The sequence below is a fragment of the Channa argus genome, chromosome 19 (genome assembly GCF_033026475.1).
Source record: "Channa argus isolate prfri chromosome 19, Channa argus male v1.0, whole genome shotgun sequence".
Lineage (NCBI taxonomy): Eukaryota > Metazoa > Chordata > Actinopteri > Anabantiformes > Channidae > Channa > Channa argus.
The window spans coordinates 20,080,421-20,099,672 of NC_090215.1; the positions used below are offsets into that span (position 1 = coordinate 20,080,421).

Genomic DNA, 19,252 nt, shown 5'->3' on the forward strand with positions numbered 1-19,252 from the left:
TAACACCTAAAACCTGAGTGTAGCAACCACCTAAACACTACAAGACTAAAAGCACAAAAAATTGGAGGTATTCTCCAAAAATAAAGTTAATTTATTTTCTTGAAAAGGTAGGAAAAGAGGATAGAAAAACAAATTGAAACATTAGACATGAAGGACAAGTGAGAGGAGAGAGGAAAAAAGGAGAGAAAAAGAAGAGAAAAGATCAGGTGCAAATTTTTTTTTAAAAAGGTCAGAAGACACTGTAACATGAGAAGAAAAGAGAGACAGAGACAGGGAAAGGGAACAAGGAGATAAAATACGAACTTAGGGACTGTAAACAACACTGGTAAGGAACAGAGGAGAGGAAACAACAACTGGAGAAGAAACATAAGAGGAAACGAGAGGGGAAAGTTAACAAGCTCAGGAAGGAAAAAAACAAGGAAAGAAAAATAAATACAAACAGAAAATGAGAGAGGAGAAGAAACAAGGAGAGAGGATGAAGAAAAAAAAGGAGTTGATGAGGTTAGGAGGCATTGTAGGAGGCATGTTAAAAATAGGACCCAACAGGCAGTGGGCTGGACGCCCATAAGAGGTCCTGACAAAATGACAGAGTCAGCAGATCCAAGACCAGCTGAAGGGAAATTGAATATTAACCAATCAGGTGAGTCAAGGGACACAGCCTGCCAATCAAAGCAGAGTCTTCAGTGACCCTCAGATCTGACCAGTCAGAAAGCAGGAAGTATGTAGAGTCAGCAGACACACACATTCCTGCTGCATGTGTGTGTTTGAGCTGCTGCTTGACTCAACATAAACACAGAGGGGTTAAAACATCTGTGGGGAATAATCAGAAAGTTTCAGACTACTACTACTACTACTACTACTGCAATCACTAGTACCAGAAGTACTAGTTACAGCCATAGTACTAACAGAGGTATCAGAAATACTACTAACAGAAATAGTACTAACAGAGGTACAAACAGTAGCAGTAACACAATACTGTCAGTCAGCGTCGGCTGCCTGCAGTAACACTGAATCAGCACAGGGGCGCTGTGACGTCACTGTGAGCCCAGGAAACACATGTATCAGTACCCGTATATGAGTGAAACTGAGTGAAACGGGAGGAGTCAGGACATTTCAGAAGGACAGAAAGTTAAGAGGGGAGTGTAGCCATCAGAAAGACAAGATGAGATGTCCTTAGATTGCTGCTTGGCTTAAACATGCAGCAGCTTCAGAGGCAATCACGGCTCTGCACACTGCTAAGCTAGGCTAATGGGATGCCTCACCATGGCAACCAGGTTCAGCTGTTTAATAACAGCAGCAATAAACAGGGTGCCAGAGGGCACTGAGGGGACAGAGGGCCCACAAGAGGTGATACCAGAGGACAGACAGCGGACTAATGGCAAGTTCACAATGTATGACAGTGGGCCAACTTGGTTCAATGTGGAAAGGCACAGCACACCCTGGACATGTCTCCAGGCTGTCACAGAGCCACACAGAGAGCATTCACACCTATGGGCAACCTAAGCAGTTAATCCCTAACTGCATGTCTTTACACTGTGGATTTAACTTTAGATAATGACAAATGGCACCTTTCCCAGTGCTGCATAATATTTTAACAGTTTTGCTTCAAAGTGAAGCTGATTTCTTCACTTTGGACAGAGTTGGTTCTCCGTCCCTTCAACTTTGGCCCCAGACCATTTAACTATGTTGTTGATCTGTTGTTGATTTGGTTGTGGAATCTGCATCATTCAGTCTTCAGTCATCTGTATCATCGGCCCTGCCTCCTACAGGCTGCATATTTACCATGTGAAACTGTTTTTAACAAAACTAGGAGATTTATGGATGTAGTGAGAGAGGACATGAAGTTGGTTGGTGTGAGAGAAGAGGATGCAGAGGACAGGGTTAGATGGAGGCACATGATTCACTGTGGCGACCCCTGAAAGGGAACAGCCCAAAGGAAAAGAAGAAGAAGAAAGTTTTGTTTTTAACAAAACTGTAGCAGAACAAACAGGAAGTTCCCATGGTCTGTTCAGTTGATCTGCCAGTGCTTCAACTTAGCTAAACTTTGGATAAACCCTCACGTGTGCAGGGAAAAAAGTATCATTACCTCACTCTCCTTTTCCCTTCTTTCTGCCTGATAATAAATGTGTTTTCTGGCTCAATGAGCGTGCACAACACCTACAGGCCTTTACACAAAAACTGGAAAAACTAGTTCTACATTTCAGGGATGCTCCGCTACAAAACACATCCTTACTTTTCTGGCTCTCTCCTTCCTTGAGTGTCAGAACTTTAAGACCTTTGGGGCATTTTATCATTCAGTTTTCTAAATCTGTCGTAAGTGGCAACAAAACATTTCAGATTTAGTAAAAAACCGAGATGAGAATTCATCAGACAGGATGATGTGGATTTCTGTTTTCCCTCCTCACTTCCAGCCATCGCCTACTCCCATCTCTTTTCTTCTTTTTTTGTTGCTCAGCCTTTCTCCACCCCCCCCCCTCCTCCTCCTTTCTCTCTGGCTGTTTGAAGACGAGTAGGAAAGTCTCGCGTTTCACATTTCAAAGGATGCTCTGCTGCAGAATGGATTCCTCCTCTCTCTTTCCCTCCTCCCTCTGCTCCTATTTTCCACTCTCCATCCAAACAGGCCTCCTCTTTATTTTCCTAGAGCAGCATGTTAAACCAGGCCTCGCAAGGAGAGGAGGAAAACTCAAGTAAAGGCATTCCTGTTACTGTGTTCTCTTCTGCAGTTTGCAATGGAAATCAGCAGAGAGTAAAAGGTGCACAGCTTCATTTCACCAGTTGTGTTTTATAAGACTTGCAGGATTCTGAGAAAATGACGCAACCGTTTCCAGGGTGTGTTGATGGAAATCTGCATCCAGAACGACGGCAGCCGGCAGGAGGCCGTGTTATTCCCTCAGTGCGAGTCCAGTTTGTCTTTCAACAGATAGATAGAGTCACGCTACTGAAGAGACTCGCTAAACCCGACCGCAACTCTCTGTTCAAATTGTGGTTGAGGTGAGATCGGCGGCTTCAGCTCACATCTGAATCACCAGAAGATGAGCAACGCAATCCCATCAACACTACCGGGGAATAGTTCTGACAGCTGGTTCCACTTTGGATCCAGTTCCTGGTCGACAGATTCAGTCAGCTTTCAGCATGTAAAATCGGCCTCTCTCTTCATAAGGCGCTGAAAAGAATGTTGACACTGCAGTCCGTGCGGTTAGGTGCACTAACATACCGTGGTTACTCAGTGAAATCAGGTTACACAGGTAACCAGGCAGTGTGTGTTTAAAATGCACTGTGGTAACCTGGTCACTGTGCATCCTTGTTCATGTACAGCACTTTTTTTGGAAGCAAGGATCAAAGATGTCAACTGTATGGTGACAGAAGTTGCTGCTTCATAGTTTGTGCTTTTTTTTAACTGCATGTGTCAGATTTAATCAATGTTCAGCAGCAGCAACGTCTGCAGCCATTTTGTGTTAGATTCAGCTTTAAATACAAGGAGTCATTGTTGCATGCAACTCCAGCTACTCCACTTCTTTCTGTGTGCAGGATTTAGTTTCGCACATGTAAAAACTGATTGCAAACCCAGTTGCATGTAAATATGTCAGAGAAATTGGTGTTTTGACAGGTTTGTAGCGAGGTTCAGCTCAAACAGGGCTGGTTCAGAGCCAGAGACTAGTTCCAAAAGACCATCTCTAAGCCAATGGTCCCTCCCTCAGCCAAGCTTACAACAGGGGCTGGGATTATCGTGACCATATAGACAAACTAAAACTTTGTTGTTATGATAGAAATCGATTATTAGAAAATAAGTTATTATATTTGTTTAACTGCAATGTGATGAAGCTAAGTAGCTGGCTAAACGCTAAAGCTAACAAAGGCTAATTAATATCGTCTTACGTTCAGTGTTGAAATAATCCAAATGTGTTAGATTATTACATTTCTTGTTTGGATGCTAACTGAGGGACATAAACTCATGAGCACCACTCATTTTCCTGCATCAAGTCCTGTTATTGAAATATATATATATAGTAGTTCTTAAAATGTTGTTTTTGTACAGTCTTGACAATCTCCATCAACTTCCTATGTATTTAACACCAGCATGAGGAAACGCATCTCGCTGCCAAACACCAAATCTGTGAGCACAAACACAAATTAGAGGAAAAATGCATTGAGAAAATTGTGACATCTAGATGTTTCTGTCTGTCTCCCAGCCTACAGTCATTCCTCCCTGCCCACACCTCCTCATACCATCACAATGACTGAAGACACTGAAGAGACTGATGAGAAAGAGAGCGAAGACAAAAAGCTTCATTCTTTTTGTCCCAAACCAACGTTAGCAAGCTGCACATTTCATTAAAAGTCAAACATCCTGAACCATTTACTGCATATTACTGCAGCTAACCATTATACAAACTACAGTATGCTGCTGTGTTTTCGACATGTAAACATACATTTTCAACCACTGGATTTGTTTCCTTCCCTTAAAACATGAAAATCTATCAGCAAGCTTTTCATTATGAGCTACCACAGAACAAACATCCAATGTAACTGCAATTACGACACAAAGCCATATTTAAACCTGACAAAGTACACGTCTGTAGTAGGTTCTAACAGCCTTCAGTTCAGCCATTGGCTTTTCACGAGAACTGTAGGCTGTAGCTCAGTTGGTAAAGCAGTCGTCCACGAACCACAGGGTCACTGGTTCGATTCCCCGGTCCTGGCTAGGTGTCGAAGTGACCCTGAACCCCAAGCTGCTCCTGGTCACTCAGTTGAGCACTTTGCATGGCAGCCACCACCACTGGTGTGTGTGAATGGGTGAACGAGAAGCAACATTGTAAAGCGCCTTGGATAAAAGTGTATCTTTATTTAAGCGGCCGTTTACAAGGCAACTATTTTTATTACTGATGTAATGTCTCAAAACTGTCAGATATTTGCTGGGTATGGCTACAAACACGTAAAGATTTCTATAAGTACAATTTAAAAAAACATCTGACTGATTGATGGAGAAAAGAAATTTTGCACATTTCATAAATTTACAAAAGTTTTTGTAAAACCTTTTTAGGATAAAAAGATTACATAAGTGGTTTCTTTATGAGAAAAGGCAATATTTAAAAATGTTTGCATCTTTTCTTTAGCATATACCATGTTTCATACTTCTGATGTTTCCATTCAGTTATTTTATAAATGTGCACAGATACACGGACAGAAAAATAAATATTGCTGTAATGAAAATGTGGGGTTTTCAACCACTAACACACACACACACACACACACACACACACACACACACACACCCTCTTGAGGCCTTTTCATTGATTTACATTTTTTTTTGCATTGTTAAACTTAACCATATTATTAGATAGCCCTAACCTCGACGTAACCCGACCCTAAACCATGTTATTGCCCTAAAATTTTGTTCTGGACCCTTGGGGACCAAATGATGTTCCACAAGGGAACATGCATGTTCTAACAATTGAGAGTGTAACTGAGTGTTGGGACCCACCGTAACTAAAACAACACACACATAATGCTGCTGCTGGGACCGTTGAGTCTAATGGTGGAGGCTGGAGTTTACTGATAAATGACTGGGCGTTGCTCAGTGTGTGCGTGATGGGGGTGGATGGTTTAAAGTCATCTTCCCACTTCTTGTGTAGCCCCCCCCTCACCACAACACACACACACACACACACAGTTTGGATCTCATGCTCCCATAATGATGGTTGAGTGGGGACTGGGTTAAACGCCAACTTCCTCTGCCTGAGGTTACATGGTGTGTGTGTGTGTGTGTGTGTGTGTGTGTGTGTGTGTGTGTGTGTGTGTGTGGCATTACTTAAATACCATCTTTGTGAGGACGTTTGGTGTGTTTTAGGAATTCTGCTTGGCTGACTGACTGTGTACCTGTGCATGTTGCCGTTTGTCGTAAAGGTCTGTCCACAGATGTTACATTTGTAGGGCCTCTCCCCGCTGTGGACCAGCATGTGTCTGTCCAGTGATGAAGCCGAGCTCAGACACTTCCCACAGATGCTGCAGGAGTGGTCCGTTGCTCCGGTGTCTGCATTGTGCTGCAGAGAGATGGAATAGGGTCAACAGAGTCGTCACAGTAATACACGTATTATTATCATAGGTTTGTACTTTATTTACTTATTTATGCTTTTATTATAGTTGCAGCCGTAATGTAATGTTACAGGTGCAAGAGTGTTGTTGCTGGTATCCTTATTGTTGTTTCCTTAAGCTTTAAAAATGTGGGAACCTAGACACCAAACTCAACAAAACACAGGAATTTTAAAAATGTTAGTGATTATTAAAACCTAACAGCTTATAGAGCAGTAGATGCAACATTTTATTGATTATTTGTGACTACATGCAACTTTGGCTTACAAATGATTCACCATGCAGGACAGTAATTTTACTTAAAATCAATTTTACAAGCGTCATTGTGTATGAAGACACAAGAAAAATATTTCAGCTTGACCCTGAATCAAGTTTTGTTCCATGAACAGAGGATGGAGGGTGGTTGGAACAGGTTGTCAACTTTTTGCAGCAGATATTTTTGCAGGTCAAGTGAGATCACATTAAACAAGCTGGTGCGTGAAGGTTAAACTTAATGGAAAATTAAAGCCTAATTGTGATTAAATCTTTACTGTTGATGTTGTTTGGTATTAGTGTGCAAACTTATGCAATTGTACTGTGACTGCTATCTTTCTTTTCCGCTGCCCATCTCTCACAGCTGTGAGTTGTTAGCAGTAATAGTAAAAGGTAAGTTTTTACCTGTCTGATGTGCATTGTTAGTTGGTGGTGTGTCTGAAAGCTCTTGTCACAAAGTGGACAGATGCAAGATGCGCTGTCATCTTTGGTGTCCTGAAAAAGAAGACGAAGAAAAACACTAGTTAGCATAAAAAACTAAAAATTATGTACTGCTCATATTTAGAATGTTCACTGTTCAGCAGAACTCTTATAGCACAAAAGCAGGATAACTAAATGTCTAAGAAATCTGGATAACCTCAGTTTTACATCAGAGAAAAAATTAATTTAAATAAAATTAAAATACTGTACAGTACATTTTCAAAAAATGTTAATTACTCCCCAAATAATTTCAATAATTTCTATTTTTGTTAAGCTTCTGTCGCTGACAATTAATGATTATGATGACTGTGTTTCATAAGTCTGTAGGAAAAGGAACGTACTCTGCATTTGAAGGGGAAACATTGCAATGAAAGTTCCACTGACAACAGCCTAACATCAAACAAAAGTAGAATAAACGGAACAGATTTTTGACATTATGACTGCATTTTTTAAAGGAAAAGAAAGACGAGGACAAGAAGAACAAGGACAGGAAATAAGTTGGTAATCAAGAGAAAATAACGACAGGTAAGTAGAGGAGACAAGGAGAGGAGAGAAAATAAAAAGAGGGGATAGGACATGGGACAGGACAGCAGACAAGCAAAGGAGCAAAGGAGATAGGAAAATGAAAGAGGGAAGAATAGGAGAGGAAGAAAAAGTAGACAAGTGAGGGAGGAAAAAGAGAAGCAGGAAACTACAATAACCACAGGAGGCACCAGACTAAGAATCACATCCAAGTGTTTGTTGCAGCCTCAGTTTGACCTGAAATGAGCTTAACTGTGATGAATCACATGATCTGTAGAAACTGCCTGAGTCAGACCTGAGAGAGTCCTCCCTCACTCCCTAACTCGTCAAATGGCCTCACTTTTCCTGTTTCACAGGAAGCAATGGTGCGGGGAGGAATGACTGTGCATGATGGGAGAAGAGAGAGGATGAAGTGAGGAGACAAGGGCAGGAAACGAGAAAAGGAGGAGATGAGTATAGGAGACAGTCGGCAAGGAGAGGAGACAGCAAGGGAAAAAAGAAAAAAAAGAGTGTAAGAAAATAATGAGGAAACAAGCAGAGGAGCTGAGAGAGAAGAAAAAACGAAGGAGAAGAAAGAAGTAAAGAGGAAGAAATGAGGAGAGGAAAAGAAAAGGGAGAATAACTGAGATGAGAGGACAAAAGAAGATGAAACAAGGAAAAGAGAACAGAGAGGAGGACAGGAAACATGAAACAAGGAAACAAGGAGAGGAGTGGAGAGGAAACAAATAAAGAGACAAAGAGAGGAGAGGAAATGACGAGTGGAAACCAGATGAGGCACCAAATGAGGACCTAGGGCCCAGACTCAGCCAGGATCAACGCAGAGATGGAGCGTAAACACAGTATTTAACTTGTGAAGTTTACCTGGGTGCGTCGTGTGCTGCGACTGGGCGGGGCTCTCATCGCCGCTGTGAGGGACTTGTTGGGCGATGGGCTTTAAGCAGAACAAGAAGAAAGAGCAAGTTTACACATATGAAAACATCAGGTACGGATTACTGAACAGGGGCCTAGGACGGCCTGGACTGACTGTTAATATTTCATGTTTGTTTGCACAGGAGACAAGTATTACCACAAACTGTTGGAACGGCATCCGAAAGAGACACATGGCAACCAACAATACAAACAGTGTCTACAAAGAGGTCTACAAACTTTCCACAGTCCAAAAAGTGGACACAACAAAGACATTTAAAATGACTAAACACAGACACAAACAACAGCCAAAAAAGGTAAAAACAGGTTGGACATATACCCAAAAAACAACAAACCACAAAAATGGCCAGAAAGGGTTGAAAATAAGCAAAGGAGACCTCAAAAACCACAAAGACAAAACCAAAATCATACAAATGAGACAAAAATGAGCACAAGTAGATAAAAAAAATGAAGCAGCAAATGTCCACAAAAAGGCCAAAAATAAACATAAAATTACTACAAACCGTTCAGAACTGAGCAAAATTAACAGCCATAAACACTAGTAACTAGTTTACCCTAGTTTTACCCTAAGATCAATAAAACGTGAATTATATTTTTCAATAGAAAGCTCAAGTCTTTGAATGCACCAGTATTTGATTCAGTAGCAAAAGTGATCAAATTTTGAGCATCTATAGAATCTAAAACCTGATTATTTTATTTTCTATCGTAGAATAAAAACGGGTCAGTTATGTTAAGACTTCGTAGTCTGTGCTAAACAGCTAAGGAAAAACACCAGAACATCTCTTCATCGTTCACCTTGGGGAGGGGCCGGCAGAGGAGTCGGCAGAGATGACTCCACTCCCGCCGTCTCCGTCTCTTCCACCGTTGATGGTCCCTGCTGCCGACATCACTGCTGACATCATGGCATTAATGGAGGACAGGTCTTCTCCTTCAGCTCCCATGATTCCTCCTCCACCTTTACCGCCCCCGCCTCCTCCTCCGTCTCCGTTCTGTACCTTCTCCCCTACACTTGCTGCCTCCTCCATTGCTCCATTAAGAGCTCCTAAAGGAGGCATTATATTTGAGGCTATAATTATTTGGGCTTTCTTGGGCAAAAACACAGCAAAAAGAGGGTTTGTGCGAACCTTTAAGCTTATTGTGGGTTTTCTCTTCTGTTAGATCAGCTTCCTCATCAATCTCAGGGTTGGCTTCGTCTTCTCGCATCTCCTCTGTGGAGTTTTCCATGACTGCTGAAATGGGAAAAATAAAAAAAAGCACAAATTTAAGACAAACACACAACTAAGCAAGAAACAAAACATGGTTTTTTGGTATTTTCTGCATCTCACTCCAGTGTCCAAAAGCAGATATAACAAACGGATGAATGCTTAAGATCAAACCAAACGCGTTTATTGTTTTTTGTCATATCCTGCCTTAAACTCTCGTGTCCAAAAGTACAGGTTATTACTAAGGGATTGTTGGAAAGACACCAAACTCCATTAGGACATCATCTTTATTATTATGGTATTATTGACAGCTACAAGTATACAGAAAATAGATTAAATCTTGAACGTGACGGTTTAGTGCAAGTCAACAATTAACAATGTTTCCTGGTTCTAACTCATCTTTAACTAGGTGCTTCTGGATGTCAGCTGAGCTCACATTAAACTTGCAGATTTTTCCGTGGAGGCTGGTGTGTGAAGGTTGAAGGTTAACTTAAATTAGAATCTCACAGGAGCTCTGAATGTTGGCTGGTGCCTCGTGTTAATTTCCCACCCTGCATTTAACTGCAGTGTCTGGTTTCATAGAAGATAATTTATTATTTTTAAAGATGTTGTTTTTTACTCTACAGATGTGCATTTCTGGTTATAAAGCTGCTCTATTGAAATCTTCATCAAACAAAAAAAGTGAGGTGCTGAAAGAATTGTGGCTTTACAAAGTAATTCAGGTCTTAAGCCCATAACAGCATCCTAACCTGACCTATGCAGTTCAGCAATAGATTCTGAGCTCTTTGGCAGCAGAAACACAGATAAGAATGGGAAGCGAGACAGCAGAGGACAGCAGCCACAGCCTTTCATCTACAACAGCAGCTCTGGCTCAGTGCCGACTAGACCAGAGGGGACAAAATGTGGGGTTTACTATCCTCACACTTGTCCCCAACATGGGCCGAGAGACACAGAAACAAACAGGAGAAAGAGGAGGCAGAGAGAAAGAGAGAGAAAAGTGGAAAAAGCTCAGAGCTTCTTGTCAGAGCAGCAGCAGAAGAAGCTGATTACTGTTTCCTGTTTGGAAGCCCCCACAGGAAGACGCTCTCCAGAATCGGCCACTTCCTCCTCCAGCTCAGCTCAGAGAGAGGCTGCATATAAATGTGTGTGTGATGGAGGGTGGGAAAGGGACATTCCGCGTTCAAAGAAAAACCATCAAAGATGGGAGCAAGAGCAGCAGCTATCAAGCAGAGAGAAAGCTTTAAAACCATCGATGGAAATGTTTTGGTCAGAGAAAGTGCTGAGGTGGACTTTTAGCATTTGAACTTAAGCTAAGCACAACTCTGCGACTGACTGGTGACAACTGGTCGACTCGGTGTGTGTGTGTGTTATGTGTGTTGTGTTTCCACTGACCTCTCCTTGTATCACCACTCTTACATGACAAACTGTAATATGGCTGCAGCAGGTGCATCCACACACACACACACACACACACACACACACACACACACAGATCTAAGGCCTTACCCCAGATTGTTTTTTACATTAGCATCATTCGTCTCTCTCTAACCTCTCACACACACACGCACACACACACACTCAAAGGCTGTGATTGGCCAATGAGGTGCTCAGGCAGCACTTTTTACAGCCGGCTGAAACGAACAGCAACAGATGGCTGCAAGAGGACAGACCAGTAGGGGGAGGGAGGGAGGATGGATAGATGGAGAGGAAGGGATGACAAGGAGATTAGGAGGACAGGATGGAGGATAGGAAGAAAAGATGGACAGGAGAAGGAAGGCTAGACTAGAGGTCAACTTGAAAAAAGTATTAAAAAGGAAGGAAATAAATTCTATGCATCACCTTTTCTACCCTTTTCTACTCCATGTTCATTACAATATTATTATAAGTCAATGTGCGTTATTTATTTAAGCGGTAATATTACTTATTTGAGAGTGAGAGAGCTGCAAGATGCAAATATTCCAAAAGAAACAAAAACAACCACAAAAGACAAACAAATGACAAACAAATACCAAAACTGATAACAACTAATGACACAAAACAGAGAAAATAAGCATAGATGGTTTCAAATAATTATCAAAAAAGAGGCTCATAAGGACACAAAATGACCACAAACAGTTAAAAATTAAAACAGAGGCAAAATAATACAATAATTTAAAAAACAACACAAAACATAAGCAGGTATGTGAGGAGTAAAAATGGATACAAAATGGTCACAAAGAAACAGAAGTTTACCACAACATGACAGGTGCATTCAGTGCTACGAAAAACAAAGTTGTGTCCTCTGTAATGGAGCTAACAGTGATGTTGCCGCTCACTACTGAACTGTGCCTATTGTTAGTAGTAATGAATGAATGAGTGAGTGAGTGAGTGAGTAAGTGGGTTTTGACACTTGCTGCATTCTAGAAAAAAACAAACTACTAGCACATGGCCTAAAAATTCCTGAAATCTGACTCAGAATCAAAATGTGATAAGAAACGTTAATAAGCCCTTGGATTTGTTCAAACCCGTTTCAACATGTGTGTATTCCTGTCCATGTTACACATGCGTGATTCTGGATGAGTACGGTGCATGTGTGAGGGCTGATGTTACTACATCTGTTCCTGGCCATCACTCACACTGATACTCCCTCCTGACTCACACTCACACAGCGCTGACGTCCTGACATTGTGACATTCCTGCACATCTATGCAAAAGCAAAAAAAAAAAAAAAAAAAGAGTCACCACGTGGGCGGTGGGCGGTGTCTCTGTGTGTGTGATGGAAAAGTTGTCTCTCTTTGCCAAAGTGCTGCAAACAAAGAATGCTGCTCCGTTTATCCATCCCTGCCTCCCCTCCTCTTTCTCTGCAGCTTCATCATTCCATCCTCCTCTTACTCTACATCCCCTTCTCCCTCACTCTATCGTGCCAGGTCCAAGCTACAGGTTTGTGTTTGATAAGGTCACCATGTCCATTCTTGCCATGACATGCCTAACAGATGGTGGACTACACCTTAAAATGATTCCCTAGCATCCATACAATACAATAAGATGGGACACAATGTATTTCAAAATGAAATCATAATTCAAATGATACAATATGGTAGAGTCTTCATTACAACAACCTTTAAAAAAAATGCTACTCTAAAGATCCAAACCGATTCCTCATGTCAGCCAAAGTCCTTCATTAAAAGAATGAAGGACCCTATCGTACAATAATAAAAAATGCTGTGTTACAAAGTTTTGACCTTAGAGGAAAATAATTCTGCACTTATGAAAACTAATGCAGTCCTGAAACATGGGAAGCAAAAGCTGAAGTTGACTTTTACTTACCAAAAGCTGAATACTACAGTTGCTACCGAAGTAAAAGTAAGCTGAGTGCATCGTTGTTGCCATGGTTACTTGGAGTTAGCCATGGCAACAGATAAAACAGAACTCCTGACTTTAAAGATGGTTGGAATGTCCTATTAAAGGATTCCTGAGACCCGAGAAGAGCACTATTATTTTAAATCCCTTCTCAAATTGCAGCATTTGCTGGTTTTTGTTATTTAATACTTCTTTCTTCTTTTCCTTTGGGCTGTTCCCATCCAGGGGTCACCGCAGCAAATCATCTGCCTCCATCTAACCCCATCTTCTGCATCCTCTGCTTTCACACCAACTAACTTCATGTCCTCTCTCACTACATCCATAAATGTCCTTCTCAGTTATTTAACTCGCTAAACTTAAAGCATCACTGGGTTTTGGAAAAATGGTTCGACCAAATCTTGGAAAGCAGGAGTTTAATGGTGGGGTATTTGAGAGAAAATAATTATGACAAATTGTGGTAACCAGTTTTTGGATGGGAAGTGAACTGCCTTGACCTTCTAACCTGGCAGGCTCAGCTGAAAGCACAGAATGGGAAAAGCACCAGCACCCACACAAATACATTCTCTCCATGGTTGGTAGATGTGTTGGCCTAAACAGGCATATGTGGTAGAGATTCCCATTTTAAATCTTGTTTAAAAGTTCTACTGAGTGACAAACTAGGTCAATCAGCTACCATTCCTGTCTCATTGTCTTGCTTCTAACTTTCACTAAGGTCAGTGCTTTCACAACATAACCCCCCTATAGTGCGGTGCACCTGTGTGAGGATGTAACCCAGCGTTAGACAGTTATTACAGGGGAGGATGGATGGAGAGTTGGATGTCATGTGTGGTGATGGAGAGAGTTTCTGTCACCTCAAACCTTATAAATCCTCACACAGCTGAGACATAAAATCTGGACAGGAGACTCACAGCAGGGGCCCGATCAAGTTTCCATTAGTTAACCACAGTCCACAAAAATGTGGTAGCTGACTAGTTCTTTAGCAGCTAAGGCTGTGTAGTTAGCATCTCATGTATTATCCACATTTTAACACTTTAACTTGACCTTTAATCTATTATTAAAACTTCAGCTCCGTCTCTCACCATTGCATTCATTGTAATGCTACATGCTACAATGGCTATAAACTAAACCACACTGGTGTCATTTTACAAAGCTAACCAACAACTGGGAGTAGCTTAGCAGTCTGTGAGCTAGTTATCTCTAAACATTGGCGACCTAGCATTAGCAGTTAGCATATTTAAACTTAAAACAGAAAAAAAAAATTTTATTCACAGCTTTTACGTGCCAAATAGCAGATGTTATCTTTAGAGGTTAATGACTTGTGTAATAAGGGGAGTACAATGAAATATGTTTTGTCATCTTTACATGAAATCCAACGTTAGTGCCGTAGGTTAGCATCACTTAGCGCTGAAGTAAACAGACCAAACTGTCAGTGGCAGTAGAGAGAGCAAACAGCCCCGAGCTCTCTGAACTCTCCCCTCTTTCTGCTTTTAACTGTTCCTCTTTTTCCTAACCTTCTCTATTTCTATTTGTGTCCCCCTGGGTGTCAGCTAACAGTCTGAGACCTAAGGAGAGGGATGGAAGGATGTATGAGTAGATGGATGCAGGAGTGGGGGGAGGACAAGATCCAGTGACCATATGTTTGCTATTTATTACCTCCTAACTGCCTCTTTCTGCATCTACACATCTATTTCTCGCTTCATCTCCTTTAAAATGGCTTCAGTCCCACATACACTGAACAATGTCCCAAAGACACACAGGACAAACCAGATTCCAGTCTACATTCCTTCAAACTTAGTTTGAACAATATTAACCCAGGGCTGAATGTGCTTCTGAAAATTTAAATAAACATATTATTATTGATCGTAAAACATAATTTTATTGTTATGGTAAAGTTACGTTTAGATGAATTAAGTTGAACTTATTAGCCATTAGCTCTTATTAGCAGATTCACCTAAAGACTAACAAACCACATGTACCAAATACAGATACTAGCATCCAATGATTATTGCTGCACAATGGAAATGATGATCTGAAACTTTTATGTCAGAAGGCCTCAATCTGATGCTAATACTCATTACTTATTATTGGCAATTTTTGTTGAAGCTGACTGAAGCGAGTTGGCTTATCAAAGCTGAAACAGATTAAAGCATTTAAATCAAGTTCGCTGCTTCTGACGGTAAATTAGATCGGCGATATTTACTTAAAATGTGTTTTATATTGCACTTTTCTTACAGGTTTAATCTCACATATTCTTTTTGGCCAAAAAAATGCATGTAGACATCATGTGACTGTGCAGAGAAGCATTAAACGAAACACTGAGCACTGTTTGCTTAATAATTTTACGAGGTCACACGCATCAGAGTCAGATCTGCACTGAGGAAATGCTGTTAAAACCAAATGATTTAACGCACAAACACGATAGAAACACTTTGTGAGAGATTTACACAAAGCACCATAATATCACCTGAAGCCGGTTATTCTAGCCAACAGTGATTTAGGACAGTGATGCTAGTGTTTTGGATAATCAATCCAGTTACCAAATGAACTTCAGAAACTGAAAGAATCCGTCTCCCCCTCTGTTTCTGTCTTTCACTCTTGACCACAACAGGAAGCTCACACTCACGAGAGTCACAAGAGAGTGCTTTGCAGCTTCCCCATGTGCGACTGTGTTCGGAGAGAGCTACAGAAGGATGGCTTCTCTCTCTCTCTCTCTCTCTCTCTGTTTCTCTCTGACCTCCTCCCCCTCCTCCTCCTCCTCCAACACTCAGCTGCCATTACCCATCCTCCACCCCTTCCTCCGCTCCCTTGCAGCAGTACTCTGCCCTAACTTGTTGACACTACACATCCCAAGTCACACACACAATGCTTTGGAGTTACACTGTTGGCCAAAAGTAAGCAGACACCCTAATTTTAAATCCATGTGTGACGAGAACTGGAACCTGGCTGCAGAAATTACGGTGTGTTCACATCATCACAGAAAAACGCTGTTTGCATGCACCTCACTGTGTGAAACTCACAGACTTTCACAATACAATGACACATTATTTTCATATAGAGAGCAGACCACGTATCAGGATGTATATACAGCTGCCAAGAATGTTAGAAATCATGGTCTGAGTTTCTTAAACACACGGTTTAGTACAGCGCCCCCAGCAGCTGTGGAGGGTTAAAACTGCACCGACCAGCATGGAACATGACGTGAACACTTCTGTCTTGGGCATGTTTGCCTTCGTCTGTTTTCCTGTGAGGTCCATCACTCATGTGAGGTGACAAACGTTTTTCCACACAAAAAGCCTGCTCTTCATGGAGAGTTTACGACAAAATTAAACTTATAAAAGAAAGGACACACAATTTAAAAGTGAAGTGACTCAAGTTGCAGATTGTGTGCACTGTCATCTCATTCCTGGATTAAACATTTCTGGACATAATCTTGTGTGTTCGATGATAAAAATCAAACACTTGATATTTGTTTAGCTGTTAATCTATTGTTCTGTCATTAAAGGATCCAAGTATTAAAAGAGCTCCAACTCCAAAGTAGAGTCACGTCATTTGGCACAGACACAAACAGGAGCATTTGGAAACGTACTTTCAAACTTTGAAAATCTAATCCTTGATAAAATACTACTGTCCTCTAAACGGTTGGTTTGATTCACACTTGGTTGTAACTTTTTATGCTAGAAGATTCTCACTCTCCCTCTGCTCATCCTCTCTCCTCCCATTTGCCTTCCTCCCCCTCCTCCTCTCTTGCATCATATTGTCTTTCAGCCTCTTCCCTGCTCCCTCTGCCTGGTTACAGATTGACTCGTGTGTGCGTGTGAGTGTGTGTGCGTGCCGACAGCACGGCAAACAGAAACACACAGACACACACACACAGCGTGGAGTTTAGACCCGCCGTGATAGTGTTGAGATAGCATCGACACTGTGTCGGCTCTACTGTACCACATACCAGAGGGGGGAGTTAGAGGAGGGAAGCATCTCAGCCAATTACTGAACGGACTAGCTGAGGAAAATGTCTGCCAGCTCTCAGCCAATCAGGATACAGATTCCTCCACTCCCAAACACACACACACACCCTCTCTATGTGTGAACTTTATATCACTTTCCAAATTAATTTCACCTCTACGCTGAACTTATTTACCTACTGCAAGTTTTTTTCTTATGTACTACTTATTTTATAGTGATAATTATCTGTACTTTAACTTTGTTGTATAAGATACTTTATGTTTAAGAATTAAGTTTAAAACAAAGGATGAGACAGTATTTACTTTTTAAAAAAAAATAGATGAATATGTGATGAAAACTAGTAATAAAAACAAAAGTAGTAATACATTAATATAATAATAATATTTTTATGTTTTTTTTTAATAGTTCTTAGGTTTGTGTAGAAAATTAATTTGGATTTTTATTACTTTGATTTCTCTACCTGGAAGTTTGTATACAAAGTGGCAAACTGAGTAAATCTGTGGGATGTTTCACCTGCTTCTAATAAAAAAAGAACTATTTTTTTACTTAAATTCATAAGGTATATTTTTACGAAACATAAATACTGGGTTTTAGAGATAAAGTTTAAAACAAAAAAGCAGAAAAGTGGACACATTTTAGCTTTTGCTAACAAAATGATTGTTTAACATAAAACCCCATCTTCCAAAAAAGTTTAGAGGATGTGTAAATGTAAATTAAAACTGAATGCAATATTTGCAAATCTCATTGACCCATATTTTATTCACAATAGAACATAAATAAGATATCAGACATTTCATATAAAACATGAGCTCATTTTGAATTTGATGGGAGCAACATGTCAAAAAAGTTGGAACAGGGGCAACAAAAGGCTGGAAAAGCAATTTCCACCAATCAAAAACTAATGGAGGAGCATCTGACAACTAATGAGGTGAATTGGCAACAGGTTGGCAACATGACTGGGTATAAAAGGAGCATTTCGGAGAGGCAGAGGCTCTCAAATGTCGAGATGTGCAGAGGTTCACCAATCTGAAACAAACTGTATCTACAAATTGTGGAACAATTTCAGCATAAAATTGCAAAGACTTTGAAGCTCCCACCATGTTCAGTAAATAATATGATCAAAAGATTCAGAGAATCACAAGGAATCTCTGTGTGCAAGGAACAGGGTCAAAGGTCAAAACTGGATGCGTGTGACCTTCTGGCCCTCAGGCGGCACTGCATTAAAAACGGGCCTGATTCTCTACTGGACATCACTGCATGGGCTCAGCAACACTTCCAGAACACTTCCACATTTAACACAGTTCACTGTGCAAACCACAACAGTTGGACAGCTTACACTTCTGGAAAGACATCAATGCTGAAACGTACATAGAGGTTTTAGAGCAACATATGCTCCCATCCAGACGATGTCTCTTTCAGGGAAGGACTCATATTTCAGCAAGACAATGCTAAAGCACATCCTGCATCCATCACAGCAGCACGGCTTCACAGGAGAAGAGTCCGGGTGCTGAACTGTCCTAACTGCAGTCCAGACCTTTCACCCATAGAAAACATTTGGTGCATCATTAAACAAAACAAAAAATCCAGAACCAAAAGCCCAGGACTGCTGAGCAGCTAGAGTCCTGCATCAGAAGAATGGGACAACATTCCTCTCCAAAACTCCAGCAACTGGTCTCCTCACTTCCCAGATGTTAAAAGAACAGGGGATGTTACACAATGGTAAACATCCCCCTGTTCCAACTTTTATGAGATGTGTTGCTGCCATCAAATTCAAAATGAGCTGATATTTATCATTAAATATTAAAATGTCTCAGTTTCAACATCTGATATGTTATGAATAAAACATTGGCTGATAAGATTTGCAAATCATTGCAATATGTTCGTATTTACATTTACATAGCTTCCCAAATTCTTCTGGAATTTGGGTGTGCAATTAACCTGGTTTGTTTTAGATGTAAGGGTGATTTAAACACAATCCAAACTTCATAAATGACAATAATCAGGTCTTAATAAACCACTATTTAGACAAATGCAAACTGCCTTCTAAAACAGCCCAGAGCCTGCAGAAAACACAAAACACTGAATTTGACAGGATGAATCACACGAATCCTTACACATCAGGTAAATGACTAAAGAGAAGCAGAAAGAAATCTGTAGAAGCTTAAACAGAAGTTGTAGGGAAATAGACAAACCAACTGGTAAAAAGAAAACCGGGAACTTAATTTATGCTGAATTTAGCAACTGCACCTCAGTTTTCTGTAAAATATTAAATAAACCTAATATGATTTAAGATGACAAAGAGGGGAAGCAAGAAGCAGCAGGTGACACATGTTTACAGGCGTGTTTCAAGTTTCTGGTCAAAAAAAGCATGTGGAGACGGCAGAGATGTTGAAGTATGAATGAAAACGGAATTTTTAAAAAGGTGGCGATTTGGGGTTGATGGCCATGCTGCTGAAGTGATGGAAGGGAAACAAATA

General features: G+C 40.8%; 1 protein-coding gene across 4 annotated transcripts in view; it reads right to left on the reverse strand.

Annotated features, from left to right (window-relative positions):
- Window positions 1-19,252, reverse strand: part of rreb1a (ras responsive element binding protein 1a) — a 61,692-nt gene that overhangs the window by 16,098 nt on the left and 26,342 nt on the right. For 3 of the 4 annotated variants that reach the window (XM_067485409.1, XM_067485410.1, XM_067485411.1), the window contains 5 exons: window positions 9,396-9,500; window positions 9,067-9,313; window positions 8,206-8,275; window positions 6,748-6,837; window positions 5,878-6,041 (listed from right to left, as the gene is read on the reverse strand). In XM_067485409.1, coding sequence (XP_067341510.1) covers window positions 5,878-6,041; window positions 6,748-6,837; window positions 8,206-8,275; window positions 9,067-9,313; window positions 9,396-9,500 — 676 coding nt within the window. Of the gene's footprint in view, window positions 1-5,877; window positions 6,042-6,120; window positions 6,726-6,747; window positions 6,838-8,205; window positions 8,276-9,066; window positions 9,314-9,395; window positions 9,501-19,252 lie in introns of those variants that run through there. The other variant, XM_067485412.1, reaches the window with a different exon arrangement.